The sequence below is a fragment of the Lissotriton helveticus genome, chromosome 3_1 (genome assembly GCF_964261635.1).
Source record: "Lissotriton helveticus chromosome 3_1, aLisHel1.1, whole genome shotgun sequence".
In the NCBI taxonomy this organism is placed as follows: domain Eukaryota; kingdom Metazoa; phylum Chordata; class Amphibia; order Caudata; family Salamandridae; genus Lissotriton; species Lissotriton helveticus.
In genome coordinates this window covers 2,114,413,514-2,114,433,096 of record NC_136061.1, presented here as the reverse complement: position 1 = coordinate 2,114,433,096, position 19,583 = coordinate 2,114,413,514, and the positions used below count along the sequence as shown (strand labels likewise).

Genomic DNA, 19,583 nt, shown 5'->3' with positions numbered 1-19,583 from the left:
AATAAAATCACCACCTTCTAAGTGAACTGTTACTTTATCTTGATTAAACACTATGATTAGCAAATGTAAAACCGAGCGCTTACAACGTTATTTACCTGTTTTTCGCTGGACAAGAATTCAGAAAAGGATTCCTGGCAGGCATAAACCCATGTATATGTGCTGACATTTCTGCAACGATTTCTGAGTACCCTGCTCTGATAAATATGACTCGGGTGAAAAAAAAAACAATGTTCCAAGGCATGATTAGCCATGGAAGTTTTTCCACATTGACAAATGTACGTTTGTGGGCATTCACAAACTCTTCTTATTACCCTTTCTACCCTGGAAAGGGTCAGAATTTTACTCCAGGTTAGGTCTGTAGCAAGTCCCTTTCTGAGGTGGGAAGGGGATGTAATTATCCCTGTAGTTGGTTGGGAAGGGGTTTCTTAACAGGGATTTTTTTTCTGACAGGGTAGAACACAAAAACATGTGTTTGCCAAGTCTGGGTGGTAAACTCCGCTCCGCTCGTGGAGTTTGTGGAGATTTCCACATACTACGTTACGCGGACCTCGCAGAGTTCCGAAAAACTCGCGGAGTGGAATTATTTTCCTCGCCCGTGTTTGTCAACGTCGAGTTGACGAGCGCGAGCCAGGAAAATCCACCTCGCAGCGAAGTTTTTCAACGCAGGCGGTAAGATTTCTCATTGCTAGTGGTCATGTATGCTCGAGACTGCTCGCGTTGAAAAGCTGTACGTTTGCATTGAGAAAGCTCCAGCTCGAGTAAAAACCTACTTGAACTGCTGTGCATGGTGCAGTTCTCGATGATTGCACAGTGCAGGCAAGCACCTGGCACTGGAAGTCACCGTGAACAGTATTTATCCAACGCACTCCGCCGCTTGCGGAGTTCTTTTTGCACTTCGTGGAGTTCCGCGTAGCAGAACTTCACCCAGGCTTAGTGTTTGTACAGGGCATCCATTTCCCGCCATGTGCAGTTCTCCTTTAAGGATCATGATAGGATTGTCACGTAACATTTTCAGAAGTCTGCCTGGAAACCTGGATCAGGCGAAGTTTTCCAGGAATATTTTTGTGAACGTTGGTAAATTTCAGAAAGTTGGAAAATTAACTCCAGGCGGAGGCAGAGATCACTGCCCGTAATTCTCCAACTTTATTTGTAAATTGTCTTCTAGTCTGTTTTATAGTTCCCCTTTCCTTCCTTGAAAGGGATTCAACTTTTAAAACTGGGTGAATTAGAACACTTGAAAGATTGTTATTCCTTCTTTATTTCTCAAATTGTTCACTGACTGCAAAGTTACATAATTACTCATATTTAGTTACATAGTTGTTAAGTTTGAGAGATAAATTAATGTCCATCAAGTTCGACTTTGTGGTAGTAGTTGCATATATATCTTGTAGACTACTCTTAAGTTCAGAAAACATCGAAATGCAAACTTTACTAGTTATTTTACAATTCCCTACTCAGGCTTTTTAAGCATTGCACCTCTCAATCCATACCTTGCATGTCAGGTTTAATATAACATTAGATTGTAAAATAACATGTTGCACGTATTGGTATTTGTATTGGCATACCATGCTGCTTCCAGTGGTGTGTTTCGGTAGTGCTGTGTAGACCCTATTTGAACTAGGTGCAAGTCGAAGCTTGATTGAATCTGTGCTTTATTCCGTGTCGTGCAAGACAGTACCTGGGTTGCAGACAGTGTTTTATGATTTGGTACAAGCCGAAACTTGCATACATGGTTCTCCAGTTTAATATGGGGTAATACAGAACCCTTTTGCCTGGGTGGTAGAGTGCATGATTATAGTGTGGACCCTATTGGAAACGTATGTTTTCTGTGTGGGGTTACGAGAGCTCCCTCAGACTTATTGCTGCAGCTTGAAATGTATGCTTGAATGTCATGAAAAAGAATGTGATATCTAGTATTTTGCATTCGACTGAATACATATCTCATGGACCCTGTGTGTATTGTATCTCCAGGTTGGACATGTCCAATTGTGATGAAAGCAGGAGTGTGCATGCATTGTTGCCTTGTCTCATTTGGCGACTGCTGAGGGTGGCAAACCTGGGCCTGTCACTCAGAAAGGAAGACTTGGCTCATTGTGTTAAGCCATATTTAAAGGAGCCCTATCTCCTCACTTCAGTGTCCTGCTCCCCCCCCTAGCTATAGGAATGTGAGAAATACATTTAATCTTTCTGGAAACCCAGTCCTTGCTCACCATCTGTGCAAGGGCAGGTTAAGCCAGGGTCATCGAAACTTGATCCTACTAGTCTTCATTATTCTCATTCACAGACCAGGCATGTACCAAACAGGTCACACCCACAAGCATTTGAGCACCCACTTAGGATGTTAGTGCAAGAAACTGTGTAAGTGCATAGATGTAGAACTTTACACATGTGTGCCATTGGCTTCCCCCTCATCCAGATAAGAAGGCCTGTCTACATCACTGATCCTGATTCTGTATGCTGCCACCACCGCTCTGTATGATGAACCCAGTGAGGGGGACAGTAGTCCTTGCTCTCAATTGAAGGCACGCTTGATGTGCCCCTCCAGGTTACAAGACAAGCCCAGCACCTTTCATAATCAGGGAAAGGCATACATCTCTGTACATACTCTAGATTAGTGTGATGGCAGGGCCAAAATTAAAAGTCAGGATACCAGATCTACACAGTCAGGCACTCAGTCAAAGGAAACATACCCATTTACCAAGCAGCGATATTCCAATCTCAAAAGATGCTTTTCCCAGATCGATGTATCTGGATATTTACTCCATTGCAGGAGATATCCAGTTGTTGCATCAACGTATCTGGCAAGAAGGTCCATTTGCATTCCCATGATTAATTCTGACTTTTTGCTCCACTAGGCAATCCAGACTTTCAAATGAGATAGGCCGTCTCAGCAACTTGGGATTCTCATTCTTCATTGCCATCAACCACTTGAGTGGTTTGTGATCTGTCTGTACCTCAAACATAGTACTAAACAGATATGGCTGAACCTTTTAAAAACACACACGATGGCAAAGCATTCTTTCTCATTGACCATGCAGTTCTGTTCTCCAGTTAATTTAGCCTGTGATTGGTAGAGTCTACCTAACACGCTATAACCTTGTCATCCAGTTGAGCCAACAACGCTCCAATGCCTTTATCTAAGGCCACCCTCCAGGATTCCCTTGTGGTAGCTGTGTACAGCAAATAGTTAACTTCAGAAACATTCAGCACTACCTTGTATGACCCACATCACTTATTCTCCAAAACTCTGGGACAGATGGGCTACTGCATCAACACTTCCGAACCTCCTGGTACCCATTCAGTGTCACTTTCTAGTTCATCTTCACCTTCATCAGCTTTTAGCTTGCCTGAAGGTTTGACTTTGCCTGACCCATGTATTGTGCCTTCGGCTTCCTAAATCCAGTTACATAGTCCACCATATCCTTTCTGATGACTAAGATCACTGTTCTCTGATAATGTGACTGGGCCACACACTGGGCGCCATAATAAAACGTCAAAGGGACTAAATCCAGCTATCTTTTGGTAAATTTCTCTGTAGCGCAAATAAGCGACATGGTAAAAGAAGATCTTTCTTTCTCCTTAGGTAGAGTGCCCAGCATCGCCTTAAGATCTTATTGAACTTCTCCACTATCTCTATTGTTTCTGAGTGGTATGCTGTGGAGAAGGGGTTAAGTTCTACCAGCTTGCTCACAGGTCTCTCACATGTAAGATGAAACAAAGTTGGAAATTGCTGGCTTCGGAAATTCAACCCTAGAAAAGATTCATAGGAGTGCCTTAGCTACTACTTTTGCAGTCATGCGCATCAGAGGTATCTCGTCTTGATACCTGTTGAAATCCAAAACAACCAAGATTTACTTTTTTTTAAAGTGAGCTGGCTTCAGCCCACACACTGAAAAATGGCTTTCTCTATTCCCTGTAAGTTCATTTGTTCAGCCACGGGCATTCTCACTATGACTGCTTTATTTTCTATGGGCAAGCGACTCATTAAAGTGGGTACCTTAGGCACATCTTTAAAAGCCTGCAACCTACAAGCTATCTTCAAGCTCACAACCCTTTTCAAATGATCTTTGCCTTCTGCATACGTAGGCTTTCTGGAACATTGTCAGGTACTCTTGTAGCTTTAGAAGTTGGATTGTTTTTTTCAGATGTAGCTTTCTCTGCTGTCCTGAGCTTCTTTTTCTCTAAAGCTATATTCTCTCTCTCTCCTGTTGGCTCTCCTTTTCCTGCCTTTCCTCTACCCTTTCGTACCCGGCCCCTCTCCTTTGCTGAATTTTTCTTTCCTCACAGACATGTTCCCCCGTCTCTCTTGACTCTTTTATGCATGTTCCTGGCAAACTGATTTCAACTTCTCCCTCTCAGGCTACTGAGCCTTCACCGTAGCCTTTTGGAGAGCCATCTGCAAGTTCAGTGTCTAGACTTTCCCCATCATAAGTTAATAACTCCTGGAGTTGGTGCCAGTGTTACCTTGGAAGGATGTGGTTGGGATTGTCGTGTGCCTGACACCTCAGCACTCCCTCCCTAAGTTCCAGTCATGGTTCCTTCACCTGAATCCATCAGCTTCCTCCCTACTGACCAGTTTCTCCAGCTGATTCTTAATATAAAAAAACGCTCACACAGAACTCCATGTCTTTGTTTCTGGGAGCCCCCTATCCAAACACAGCTCACTTGACTATTCTGAGGATACAAGTTTCAAGTTTATTTTAGTTGCATGGGTAATTAAAACCTTTGCATCTTTAAAACCATATAAGTAGTTGAATTTCTAAAACCGTTTCCACAGTATAATAATCAAGAAGTGGACATAAAAAAAAATGACAAAGCAAGTTGCATTCTACTTCCAAAGGTAAATATATTTAAATGAGTTTAAAAAAGTGCAATGACTAGAGACAATGATACATATACTGATCCATATATGATTAACCTATACAGTATCGGAGAGACGTTGTGCAAAAGGAGGGAGGGGAAGGGAGGGTTGGGAAGTTGGGGTGTGGGGTGGAGGGTGGAGGGAACAATATTTTTACAGTCAAATGAATCGCTTACTATGATGTACTGTTATTGTTACAGCTCCTCTGGGGTTAGGAGTGCTGTGATTTTATGCAATCTCTCAATAAAAAGAGGTTTGAAGAAAAAAAAAGTGCAATGACATTACTGTTTAGATTAGGGTGTCCTATGTGCAGAATAGCAAGATGTTAAAAAGAGAGAACTTTCCAAGACCCGGCTGCCTTTCTTAGTTATTTACATTACAATATATGAGTAGCTAGCCGGCATGAAGAGCGAAGCACTGTCTCAAAGTTTACTCTCACTTGAATCTTTCATTTACTGTCCAGGTACTATTAGATAGAATTTGGATGTATTGTTTTGTTGAAGAAAGTTGGATCTGCTTTTAAAGATCTCACCAATGCTACCAATTGTCAGACTCTGTTCGGGGAGGACATGGTTCAAGCAGGGGCTAGTGGGCTTCAGCCATGGGGGTTGAGGTTGTTTGCTTCAGATGTCCTGGGCCCCTCCTATTATGGTTCTGCATATTGGGCCAAGTACAACCCTTTGTGCACTTAACTGGGAGAGTAGCTAGGGTGAGCAGCCACAAACTTCTAAGGCCAGTAATGTTGTGATGCTCAAGCTCAGATCTCATCATTCAACCAACAGGCCCAATAAAGTGAACGCCCATCCCAGGGATTATCTTTGCAAGAAAAAAAGTAGTTTCATTTAAAAAATGTTCTCAATGCCACACACAATAATCAAAACAAGTTTGTGGCTTATTGTCTCTGGGTGCAGTCTCCCCCTTCCCCTCCCCCAGGATGAGTCAGTCCTCTTGGGTCGCTTTCAGGTCGCCTGCTGCTTTGAGGGTGTGCAAACACTGAGGCACACTGGCTGGCTTTTGTGGAGTTCTTTTGGCCATGGCACAGGGCTGTTTCCGTCAGAGGCCTGCTTGACGTCTTGGAGGAAGTTTGAAGGTCATAGTCCGAAGTCTGGACCATTGTGAGTGTAGTGTTTCAGGGCCCCAGCAATGAGCAGTTGAAGCCCACTCTGGGGCCAAATGGGCCAGTGTTAGTCCACGACAGGGCTTCTGACACTTGGTAGGTGAAGCCCCTCATGGGCCGGTTACAGATTCGGCAGATGCAGCCCCAGATAGGGTGGTTGCAGAATTAGCATAGGCAGCCCTGCACAGGCCAGTTAGTAACAATGGACTTCAGCAATCATGTTGTCAAGGTTCCTGTCTGGAAATGTTGTGAGATTGGGCACAGGGGGTGTGCTCTTTGACACCTGGGTCCCTTTAGATCTTTTGTCAGGAGTCTGCTTCTTCTGCATGCCCCACAACTACTGAGGGCACTCTGGACCTGTTCCTTCCTGAATAGTCTTTCCTCCTGCAAGGTAAGCTGGCTCCGTCTCTGCCTCAGTAGGCATTCAGGCTTCTAGGCGATTCAGAACAAGTACAGTGTTTCTCCAGCAAGTGATGCAGACTTCTGATGTCACCTCACCTCTTTGGGTCTTGCTATTAGTACTTGGTTGTACTGTAAGTTTGTGGTGGTTCTTCTTACAAGTGTCCTTCCCAGGATGTTCTCTAGACACAACCTTTGTGTAGATTGAGTCTCCACTAACCTAGCATAAGCAGAATGAAGTGTGAAGTTTCTACACCTGCTTGTTATCAATCCAACTAAAGGAGTAATCAGAGAAAGACATAATTGCAGGCCTCACCTAAAGGTTTCCTCACTTTCACAACAGAGTCTGCAGTCCCACTCCTCATCCCTACCATCCACAAAATTGCAGTGTCTAGGAAGACTGATAGGCTGCTCCCTGAAGCCCGAAAGGCCTCATAGGCTAACTAAAGGAGCCCTGTCTTCCCTATCTAGGCCTCTTCCCTCCAGCTACATGAATGAGAGCAGTGTGAAAGCACAGTCTTCACCCTTCCTCTTATGCAAGTCCAGACCAGGGGTATCTAAAATAGGTTTTACTGCCCTCTATTTTTCTTGCTCACTTGCGCTCACCATGCATGTACCACAAAGGCCACATCCACCAATATGCTAACTATGCATTTGGGATGCTGGTTCATGTGACTGGGCATGTGAATCAAGGCATAAGTTTATATGAGTTTATACGAGTGGGCCAGAAGGCCTTCATTCCAATGATCCAGTTCCACCAACTGGTCCTTAAAACATGGTGTGCTGCATCTGCCATTCTATATGCTAAACCCAGTGACTGGGACAGTAGTCCTATTTCTTAAATGAGGCCACACTTGGTACACACCTACAGATCACAGGACATTATCCAGGACCTCTTTTTATCAAGGATAGGCCTAGGCCTCTGAGTACAACCTAGAGTAATGACACCAGAGCCAAAAATAAAAAATCAGCAAACCAGATACACGGGCTTTCAGGGCAGAGGAACAAGCCTGTTTACCATGCGAAGGACATTCCCTGCCTAGCAGAGGCCAAACTATTTCAACAAAGACATAAGAACACCGAATTCACATTGTGTCAATCGCCTGCTATCATTCCATTGTTATACATACGCCCATATGGTCACTCTTTGGATTTACTTTTACCGTGCCTATATCCTGTGAAAGTTCTTAGTGTATTCCCCGCTGTTATGTGTCCACATTTGGTACCATCTGTGCCACATGGATGTGTGGCACCACTAGTGCTAGCTTGACTAATGATTTGTGTCAACGAGACAAGTAATGGCCACACCATATTCCTACAATGATTGATTTGGCCCATAGGACAAAGGAAGTTCCCAATATTATGTATGCATTAGAAATTGCTTAGTTGCATCCCATAACACCTGTATTATCAGGCATTGTCAGAGTATGTGGTAGTAGATAGTGCCCTCTTGTTCACTGTCTCTGCTGTTGCAGTGGGGAAGCTGCCAAATATGTGAATTTGGATTATGGCGAGGATTATTCTATACAGTTCACCCTTTACTTGCTCAGAGTCACATTTAAATTGTTCAGCATAGTGGTATAAATCCATGAGACAGCCATTGTCCACTTTGGCCCAACCAGGTGTCAGTCATCAAGGTGTCTGGCAATGCCTTACCCACTTTCACATACTTTCCAAGTTCATGGCAAACTAGCTGGTATCTAAAATATTCCATCCCGTTCATTGCATATTCTTCACCAATTTGATGAAAAGATGGCAAATACGAATGTCCCTACATATCATAAATTTATGAAATCCAATGATATTCCATCATTTAAATCTCTTTAAGTTCTTCACATCGTTCATATTTTCACTTGCCCATAAACAGGTTTCTCTGGTATTCTTCTCCTTCTAACCCATCAGGGTAGTGGCTGAAAGCCCTGCTTACATCACAACCATGGTGGGAAGTTGGAATTTAGTTGATATCCTCTATTCATGCAGTACTTGAAAGTGGCCCTTGTCTGGTGTACCCGCTTACCCTCAACGAGGGTTCATACTGGGGAAGCAGTGGTCCAAATGTTGATTCTTCACTAGATTTACTGGCACATTATTGCCTTTGCATTTCCTACCTCATAAAGCTAGGCGATTTTAAGTAGAGGCTGCAAGACTGAGATAACAGCTTGGTATATGAATTAAGTGTAGCAGATTATTAAATCCTTCCCAGGGTGGAGGCCATGCAAGAAAGCAATTTTCACATCCTTTGAATCCACAACAGCAGAGCCCCCATTCCCAATAAAATTTCTACTGGATAAGACAACACCACTTTGTTGAAAATATTAATATATTGAATAACGTTTTACTTGATACAGGAGAACCAAAAAAACAGGGTCTTCCTAAACTCTGCTATCCTAGCATTGTTGATTACGGCATTTTTTAAATAGTTTAATTTTTAGTAGGTATGCATGACAAAGTGTTGAATGTTTTATTATGGGGCCGTGGCTGCAAGATTGGAGGTCCTAATTGCTGCTCAGCAACAGGCCCACGAGTATCCTTTTAGGAGGAGTGGTGGAATGGCAGGAGGATGAGATTCATATTTTTGAATTGGTTGTAAGGTGAACCATTCTGCTGCTCTCTCTGCTGTCCTATCTCTTCCTCACCTACAGGGTACATCTGACTACCTAAAATCTTATTTCATGTAAGGGAAGGTAAAAATGAACATGGTTTTCTGAGTATATCTTCTGTAAAATATGTTTTGTGTTTCCCATGGCATTGCCTTTGAGAGTAGTAATGCGTATGCTGATACAGGAATATGTATTATTTGATAAAAAGGTAGAAACCTAAGAGGAATCAGGAGAGCATGTGTCACATTTGGTGATTTATTTGCACAATACCATGTGCTCCAACATTTCCTGTTGCTGTAGTATTATAAAATTCTCCAAAGTGAATCAATTTAATCACCTTGGATGCGTTTGATTTTTTTCGTTTTAAGATCATTAAAGATTTTTACCTTCTGGGGAGGGGAGAGCTGTTCCAGGTCTTCATTGATATTGCACAACAAATGTTGAAAACTCCGCCAACATCTGTGACCGAACATGGTGAGTATTGTTAAAGGTTTAAATATAACGTTTTGGTTGATAAGTTAGAATAAAAAACAAGCATTTGAAATGCAATAGGTCTCGTATTACTGAAAGTTTGAGCTATTGGCTTTGCAAACGCCGATAGTTCAAACCTTCAGTAACGCGAGACCTATTGCATTGCAAATGCTTGTTAACTTATATGTTTTGGAGAGAAGTGGATTATGTGGTGGCAATTGTGGGGAAAATGATACCCAGTAATTAAACTTGATTAGCTAAGTATCCTCACCTGCATCAGGTACATGCATTCAGGACAGTAGATAAATGCACGAGGGCTGTGAACTGGGCCAAAACATCAGTAAAATCCTTTAATGGCATTCTAAACCTAAGCTGTGTCGCAAACAAAATAGGACTGACATTCCACAGTGAGGCTCGCAAGGATGCCATTTTGGAATGAAGCAAACTACAGTTCAACAAACAACGCAATGGGGTGGATGTGAAATGATTTACTTAAATCCTTTACTGGCGAGAGATTCCAACCGCAATGCAACGCATCCCGCCAGCATCTATCTGTGAGTGACTTGCAGCCGGCTTAGTGGGCATGTGTGCTAATAGCATCAGCATGCTTTAGTCTGCTATTTTAAAAATAGAAACATGACTGTCTGCCAGCAGCCTGGAGAGTACACTTTCACCCTTGCTGCATGGCGTGAGAAAGGGAGAGAAGGAGGTTGGGCGAGCTGCGCGCCTTTCTTTTCGTCTTTGCGGCTCGCTCAACTCTGTTTTTTCAATATTGTATGGGTTTTGTGTTGAGCAAGATGGCATGCCGCGCAGAAGAAAACAAAGGCGTGGCTGCCATTATTGAAGATAAAGTGCGGCATGCTGCACTATTTAGAAGAGCATACGGTGTTGAGGGAGTGGAGTTGGGCGAGCCATGTATATATATATATATATATATATATATATATATATATATATTGTATGCATTGGCAAAATTGAGTTCAGCAAGCCACAAATAAGAGAAGAAAGGCAGGCCGCCATTATTGCAGCTGAGGCGTTCCGCGCTGGTTTAAAAACAAAAAAAAAGTTTTGTGGGAGAGCATGTTGCAGGCAGGAGAAAGTCATTTATGAAAGTTGGGCTCACAGGCTGTTATAAAAAACATCTAGAGCAACAACACATGTAACAGGGGCAGTCCCCATGGGAGGTTACAACAGGAGAAAAGTAGGTACTAAAGAGGGACTACTAAGTCTATTGACTAATCAATATCCACCATTGAAAAAGAACACTAACAGGAGCCAATTAAAAAGATGGGCAGAAACTGGGCGGAGCTTAAAGTCAATACCTGTACACAGCATGTCTCGAAGAGACAGCTCAAGCGCTGCCTAGGCGAGACCTAAAAATACTAGGTTCAGATACAAGTTGCTCACATGATTTGAATTAAAGGCTTAAAAGTTAATAATTGGATTTCCAAAAAGAATGTATCACGTCATCTGTGCTTTGTTTTTCATTAGAGCCAAATCCTGAAATGTAAAGACACTGGATGCACTGCACCCAAAATAAACCAAGCACTGGCGCATAGTCAATAGGTCTCGCCTTTGGGACCGTATAAGTGTTTAGCTATGCAGCTCATACATACATACATTGTATGGGCAGTCGCAGAGTGACACTCACTTCTGTAGGCCAACACTGAGGAGTGTAGAATTGGGGAGTAAAGTCACCAAGAGTGACTGGTACCCAGTGTATTATAAGAGTGTTTTCTACAAGAGGAATTGTGCTGGGCAGAAGAAGGACCCCATAAAACAAGTCCCCATTAATATCTATGGCTTGGTTAAATAAAAAAAACAACAAGGACATCACGTACCTTGCATTTGCTTAGGATCATTATAGCCTCAGGCAGATGTTGCTAGGCATCCATCATTAATTAAAAGAAGGAGCATCTGTTTTTTATGAAATGAATTTGAATAGCTCGAGCATTTGCTACATTTTCACCTCGTGGTGTGGAACAAGGTCGGTTACCTTTTAGTTATTTACACAATGTTTTATTTTTCTACTTTATGTTGTCCTTATTTTGATGTTTATTGTACGTATGGAGCGTTTCATTCACTTTTTACTGCAGTGCATGCCCTGGAGCCACCAGCAGTAGGGAAAGATAGACGCGGACAGAGAAACAAGCTGGCCAGAACGTAACAAAACCAGTTTTATGACTGGGGTTTCACACAAGCGCAGTAGTCTAATATCTCGGACCATACAAGAAATAAAGTTAAAATATACATGCGAAGTTACTCTTGGATGACATGCACGTGTTTTCAGGAACAAAAGTGTTGATTTAGCTGCAGTTTACTGTAAAGGATTAACACAATGCCTTGCAGCTGAAGGTTTACTTTAGACCAACATTTCCTTTTATTATTTACAATATTTGTTTCCAACAGCAATGCAGTGTTCCTGAAGCAATAGCGGGGTGTAGGCGAATGATGGTGGAGGGAGTAACGTGAAAGCAACATGGGGAATGGTGGGTGTAGGCATTGTAGAGAAGCACAAGGATGAGCACAACAGGAAGGCGCCCAGGCGACAGAAAGCAACCAACACAGGAGAGATTTACCCGCTGCAGTGATGCGCTAAGAACTCCAGCTCGGCCCCAGGCGCACTGCGCCTCTAACATCAAAGTTCATGAGGCTCCCCAAGCAGTAGGGGGCCACATTTGTTTCCATTGGGGCATTTACTTGTAGGTCGATGCAGTCCCTCCGGCCGGCCAGGCCCGCTCTTCCCAGTGCCCCAATCTCTCAGCCCAGGGCACCACAGCTGTGCCAGCGCCGGAAATCCAGAGTCGACTGCATTGTATGTGGGATAATGTTGCACGATCCCAGCTGCAGGAAATGCAGATGAACACCCTGACCTCACTGGCCTTGGTCCTCCAGTTGCCAAGGGACCGCAAACTGCAAGGCTGGAACACCCTGCAAACACTGTGTGCCAACCCAGGCACAAGCGGCGACACCCTACCACAAAGTCGTGCAGCCGCGGTTCGGAGCTCTGGGCCGAGCGAAGTGCTCCTCTAAGACTCCAGGCACTTCCCCGGATGTCCAAAGGGTCCAGTCGCTGTGGCATTCCAATCTGCCTTAGAAGGATGCCCCGGCCCGAGGATACATCGGGATCGTTATGGGCATGTCAGACCACACCATTCGGGGAAATTTAATTCATAACAACGTATGTTCACCCTTCTGATAAAAACGGTGCCACACTTAGGTGGCTGGGCACCCACTCTCCAACAGGAGAGGTCTCAAATGCAACGTGGAGAAATCAAAATGTTGCCATGAAAATGTACCCTTTCTGGCAATATGGGTAGCTATAGTATTTAGGTCTGGGGTCGCCTGGCACCTCCTTGTTTCTTTTGTGCTTTCCTTCCCCTCGGAGCAGTGGCAGATTAGGGTAAATACCCCAGTCGCACCCTCCGTTGTTGAAGGGTGGCAGTAGCAGAAAGGCTTTTTGTTAAATTTTATCAGAGGGAGCACTTGCCCTTACGCTCTTTACACTTGAAGTTAGCCTGCGTTACTTGACATCTCCTGCACATCCCGGATTCTAAGAAACCAAGTTTTTCCATTTTTAAAAAAAAAATCTTTATTTTGTTTTTAAGAAAGGAGGACACAGGGAAAAAAAGGAAGCGACATTTCCGCACAACTTCCCACACAGGGGGCAATCAGAAAGGCAAGCCGCCAGGACGGCAAGGACATTGGAGCGAACATCACTCAGCTTGGAAGATCAGTTCATTAGGCAGTAGATGGTGCAGTCAAGGTCGTAGGAGATTCACAAGCCAAGAGTCGTAGCGGGGAGGATGCTCAAGTAGTTAGAAGAGCCACACGTAAAGAAGTGTGCCAGCCATTGATGTCCTGTGCTTGCCGTATTGTCATTGAGAGTGTCGCTAGAAGAACAATGAGCAAAGAACCCTCCCCCGTCTCTCCCCCCTCCCCCCAGTGGTGGTGACAGCATTCGTTCTGGCAGTCATTCCAGATACAACATTCACACCTGAAATAAGTGGAGAGCTCGAATCGTGGATGGGCAAACCGCTGATGGTAGACCCTTGGAAAGGAAACGGACCAAGGGGCCCCAGAGGAACATAAAGTTTTTGAAGTTGCCTAGGAAGATGTCCGCCACCCGTTCCATGCTTAGTAGTTTCCACAGCCTCGCGTGCCACAGGGAGATCAATGGGGCCTCCGGTTTCTTCCAGGCTGCAGCCAGAGTGAGTTTAGCAGCTCCAAGACATAGCCACAGTATCTTTTTGTCTGCTCGGGTCTGGTGTTCGAGTACCGGGTCTCGAAGGCCCAGCAGGACATGTGTCATTGAGTCATCCACAGGATATCCTAGAATCTATTTAATATGGGAGAGAATCTCCTCCCAGAAGGGCCGGATGATCGGGCAGTCCCACCAAATGTGGCGGAAATCTCCAAGGAAATCGCAGCCCCTCCAGCATCTGTCAGAGGAGGACGGGAAAATTCGATGTAACTTGGCAGGGTACAGGTACCAGTCCATGAGAGTCTTAAGATGGGCCTCTCTGAGTTCCACCGAATGGTTATGCGCAGCGATGTCACGCCACAGGTGCGACCACTCCTCGTCCGAAATATCTGGCCCAAGGAGGTTCTCCCAGGTACCCATGTAACGGGGGCGGAGTGACACCGCGGAGGTAAGCAGCAGGTTATAAAGGAAGGAGATAACTCCTTTCATGGAGGAGGTCCTCAGCAGAAAGGCCTCAAAAGCGGAAGGGGGTCTCGTGGCAGCGTCGTTGACTGCAGGGGATGTGGCCCAGTGGAGCAGTTGGACGTGACGGAAGCGCTCGGAAGGCGGCACTCCGTAGTCCCGCATACAGTTGTGAAAGGTAAGTGGTGTATGGCCGTGGAACAGATGCGTGAGCGCTCGGCATCCCCCTTCTCTCCAAACGTTGAAGGGCCCTTCCTGCAGCGCCGGTGGGAAGGCTGGGTTAAAATGGATTGGCGTGAAGGGAGAGGGGAACGTAGTCCAGCGGTCATCCCCCGGCAGTGTGTCCCAGACCTTCAGGGTAGTGCCGGTGGGAGTACTAATGTATGCGTTTTTGGGCATGTCTCCTTTAGGTTTCCATGCCAAGTCCCAGATCGATCTGCCCGCTACACTTCTGTCCATGTGCAGCCAGTGTTTCTCCGAGAATTGCTGGGACCACTCTACCAAAACCCGCAACTGCGCTGCCTTGTAATATAGGAGCATGTCGGGCAGTCCCACCCCTCCCTCCCCTCGAGGTCGACGGAGAGTGGCAACGGAGAACCGCGCTCGCCCCCCCCCCTGCCAGACAAACCGCAGCATCTGAGTCTTGAGACGCCGGAAGAAGTCAACCTCTAATGGTATAAGGAGCGCCTGGAAAAGATATAAAAATTTAGGGAGAACGACCATTTTAAGTGCATGGATTCTACCCAGCCACGAGATGTACTTCGGCTTCCAGCACTCCAGGTCCGCTCGGGCCTGCGCCAGTAACGGGGGAAAGTTTGCAGAGTACAATTGCCCAATCGAGGGAGTCAGCCGGATCCCCAAGTACAGGATGGAATTGGAGGCCCACGACAGGGGAGTGATGGTCCGCAATCTGTCCACCTCTACTGTGGAGAGTGTAAGGCTAAGGACAAAGGATTTGTCGTAATTGACCTTGAAGCCGGCCACGTGTTCGAAGTGCTGTAGAACCTGCTGGACGTACGGGAGAGAATGAGCCGGGTCCTTAATAGAGAGGAGAACGTCATCAGCAAATAGGTTAATCTTGTGCTGCTCTCCCGTGAACGGGAGACCCCGTATCTCCTCGTGCTCCCGAACCGCGAGCGCTAGCGGCTCAATACTCAGGGCGAAGAGCAGAGGGGAGAGGGGGCAGCCCTGCCTGGTGCTTCGCGAGTGCGAGAAAAACGCAGATAGGTGGCCGTTGACCGCCACTCTCGAGCGAGGGCTGCTGTAGTTCGCCCTTACCATCAAGAGGAATTTAGACGAAAAGTCAAAGGCGGCCAAGGTGTGAAAGAGGAAGCCCCAGTCCACTCGGTCAAAGGCCTTTTCTGCGTCAAGGCCCACCAGGACCGCCGGAATCTTGAACTTATGAGCTTCCTCAATCAAGTGGATGATTCTTCTCGTGTTGTCGTGAGTCTGGCGACCCTTAATAAATCCAGATTGATCTGGGTGAATGAGCGCCGGCATTAGGTCCTGGAGCCGCCCTGCAATGATAGAGGAGTACAATTTGGCATCGACGTTAAGAAGGGCTATTGGGCGATATGAGGAGCATTTAGATGGGTCCTTCCCCGGTTTGGGGATAATAGAGATCACGGCCTCAGCCATTGATCCAGACGTTTCCCCGGCGTCCGCCATGGCGTTAAAAAGGGAAACCAGGAAGTCGCTCACCTCCGAAGCGAAAGTTTGATAGAACAGAGCGGTATAGCCATCTGGCCCCGGCGCTTTATGGGGCTTCAGGTGTTTAATAGCCCCCAGGACTTCCTCTCTGGTAAACGGGGCCGCGAGCAAGTCATTCCATTCCTTGGAAACCCAGGGCAGCGGAAGACTGTCCAGGTAGGTCAGTTGACTCTCAGGGTCAGAGGCCTCCCCCCTATATAGCTCCGCATAAAAGCGTCCGAAGAGATCGACCTTGACTCCGTCTCGATGGTGCAGAGTCCCCGCCGCATCTTGGATGCCCCCAATATACTCATGCTCTCGCTTATCCCGAAGCTGGCAGGCTAAGTGTTTCCTCACTTTGTTCCCCTGGGAATAGGTGAAGTGTCGAAGTTTCAGCAGAGTAAACTCCGCCCTGTTGTTATAGTGGGCCCTGAGTTTCCCCCTGACCGCAGTCAGCGGGCGAAGGGTCAATCTAGAAGGGTTACGTTTATGAGCCTGTTCAAGAGTAGCGAGTTCTCCCTCTAACTCCTCATGCTCCTTACGTCTCAGTTTATTAAGATTGGCATTGAGGGCCAAGCAAGTGCCTCTCATCGATGCCTTAAAGGCATCCCAAGTGGTGAATATCGACGTGTCGGAGATGGGATTGAGATCGAAAAACTCACGCATGGCCTTACGCAGCTCCTTGCAGGAAGTTTCATCCCGGACAAGCGAGGCTTGGAAGTACCACTTTCGTAGACCGTCACCCCTCGCCGACCAGCTCAGGCACAGCACGAGTAGGCTATGGTCCTAAACAGAGAGCAGGAACATACGGGCCTCGTGGACATCTCCTCTAAGGTTTTGGCTTAAAAAAATATGGTCCAGGCGGGAATAAGTGTGATGGACGTGAGAGAAGAAGGTGTAGTCCCGAGACTGGGGATGAAGAGAGCGCCATCCATCCACCAGCCCCAGTTCACCTATCAGGCGCTGCGTTTCAGTGGAGAACACTCCAGCATCGGACCTCTGAGCGTGAGAGCTATCCATTTCCTTGTGCCAAACCAGATTTGAAGTCCCCCAACAAAAACAGGCCACCCTCCACAAAATCATCCGCTCTCCGCAGCAGGTCTTGGAGAAAGCTATTTTGGTCCGCATTCGGAGCATACACTACTACAAAGGTGCACATTCTATCATACAACAACCCCTTGACCATCAGCCAACGACCCTCCCTGGCACTGCGCACGCCCATGGGTTGAAAATGCAGGGTAGACCGGAAGAGAAGAGCCACCCCCCTATGCTTCGTGGAAGCCGAGGACCTGTAAATAAGGGGGAAGATTTTATGCTTAAGGCGGAGTTCATCCTTGCGTGCTAAATGGGTCTCCTGGAGGCCCACCACGTCTAGCTGGTGATCATGCACATATTTCCAAACTTTCTGGCGTTTTTGCGGGGAGTTCAAACCCTTCACATTCCAGGTTCCTATATTAAGTGACATTATACAGGGAAGGTTCCACCCCCCGCTACTCGCATGCAGTGTAGAGACCTCCCCATCTCTCCTGCCCAGGGCCACCAAAGGTCGCGTCACGCCAATGCACCCAACCCCTCAACCCTAGTTAAAGAACAACTGAACAGAAGGAAGCAATAAAGAAGTTCGAAGGAAAGTCTCACCACACAGGTCAGAGGGATCGACAGACCCAGGAATTGGTAATCTGTAGGGACCCTCAGGAAACGGGGGCCCGGGTGACAGTCATTGGCCCCCCAGTGGTCCGCACCGGGGTGTCTTCCCAAAAAGTACATAAGGACCCACAGTACCTGAATCTGAGGAGCCCCTCCGACGCCATCTATTCAGCCACTCCGGGCTCAGGCCGCACCAGAGCTGCCCTGTGATGAGGCCACCGTCACTGTGGTCACAGAGGCAACCGCTGCTCCCCTCTCTTGCAAACTGGTCGCAGGATCCAGTCTCCTCAATGTGGTTGTGTTGTCCACTCTTTGCCAGGATGAAGAGCGTCGTTTCCGCCGCGATGGGGAGCCCCCACCCCTCGGGGAGGGGGCCGTGTCCTCCAGACCCAGGAGGTCCTTAGCAGCCTGCAGGGAGCGAATCTGGACCAGCCTGTTCTGCCACCTGAAGATGAGCCGAAAGGGGTGGCCCCAAGAGTAAGCCACATTTTGCTCGCGCAAAAAGGAGGTGACAGGTCGGAATTCGCGTCTCTTCTGAAGCGTCGAAGCCGCTAAGTCTTGGAACAGCTGAGGATGATGGTCCCGAAATTGCAATGAGGGAATCCCACGTGCTTTCCGAAGTATGCGCTCCTTCAATTGGAAGTCATGGACGCAAACCAGGATTTCAGGGGGGGGGGGGCTCCACCACTCCTCGGAAGGCCAACTCTATGGACCCTGTCTATACGAACTTCGCGGAGATCTTCCTCTCCCAAAATCTGCAGGAAAAGGGCCTCCACATAGCCCCGCAGGTCTCCAGCTTCTCCATCCCAGGGCACTGCTCGGATGCAGATGTTGTTCCGGCGGGACCTGTTTTCCAGGTCCTCCGCGTGGGCCTGAAGGTCTAAGTTCTGTTCCGTGAGGCGGATCACATCCTGCTGGAGCTGGTGCACCTCACCAGCCATTCCCAGATCATGGTCCTCAAGCGTAGCTACTCGCTCCCCAATGTCATCTACATCCCTTCTCATCTCGCGGAGGTCCGAGTTAAGTTGGGAGCAGAGCTCCGAGATATCTTCCTTAATTGCGGAGAACAGTTCTAGCATGAAGGCTTTAGTGGCGGGTGCTTCGTCGTCCCTTAGTTTGGGTGAGGCGCTAGGGCCGGGCGATGCCGTCGGCTGAGACCCCCTCGGGTGGGCGTCCTTGCCCGGTTTCTCCTTACGAGCCTTGTTTGGACATTGCCTCGATGTCGTCTGAGCAGTCACTATATTTGGAGCTTCAACTCAGCAGTCTCGCCACCGGAGGGTCCGCCGCCAGCCCCTCAAAGCTCCGCAGCCGTCGCCGCCTCCCATAGGCCCCAAGACTGAAGGAAGGCCGAGTCTTTAGATGCAAAGCTAGTGTGTGATCTCTCCAGCTGCGTGCCGGGGGGGGAGAGAGACCCCTAAAGCAAACCCAGCACCTTGATGTCGTCGGTGCTACAGAAGGCCAGCAGATTCACCATGCGCCGAACAGCCAAGGGGACCACCCCCGGCAGGAGCAGGGAGCGACTCAACGCCCCCAAGAAGGCAGCCATGGCAGGTCGTCACTCCCTCGCCGCACTCAGGCCCCAGGCGGCAGGAGTGTGCTAATTGTTCGCACCAGGTAGGGGCCGCCTGAGTCGCCTCCTTCGATCTCCCCAGGGGGCAGACAGCCAGAGTCCAGGCAGGGAAGAGGGCGAAGGCCGCACAAGCCGAGGGGCCCACAGGTCAGAGATACCCAGGTTCAAGCAGCACCGCGGATCCCACCTCCAGGGGTGGCACAGCGGGCACTCACCACAGCAACTAACCGCAGCAGCACCGGGCTCCAGCGATCCCCTTCATGGGGATCCGGAGGTGGGCTACCCTCTCTTTGACCAAGGGCTGCCAAGTCTCCACTAGCCGTTCGGGGTTCGCGCCCCACTCCACGTGCCGGTAGTCACAGGGCACAGGCCCGGGGGCAATCTCCCGGCGGTACTCCGAGGCACCAGGTCGGACAGCACCACCCAGCCGGAAGCCTCCGTAGGCTGCAGGCGCTCCAGGCACCCCGCGCAGGCAGGCAGGCCTCACCTCAGGGCTCCGACTCCACAGCTCTGCCCTGGACGGAGCGAAGGCCCAGCTCCCACGTCCCGGGCTCTCCGTAGCT

At 47.7% G+C, this 19,583-nt stretch overlaps 1 protein-coding gene across 1 annotated transcript in view; it reads left to right on the top strand.

Moving 5' to 3' along the window:
• Positions 1 to 19,583, top strand: part of TUBGCP4 (tubulin gamma complex component 4) — a 380,747-nt gene that overhangs the window by 170,301 nt on the left and 190,863 nt on the right. Inside the window, exon 11 of the mRNA XM_078683319.1 lies at positions 9,346 to 9,451. Within this exon, the coding sequence (XP_078539445.1) occupies positions 9,346 to 9,451 (106 nt within the window). The remainder of the gene's footprint in view (positions 1 to 9,345; positions 9,452 to 19,583) is intronic.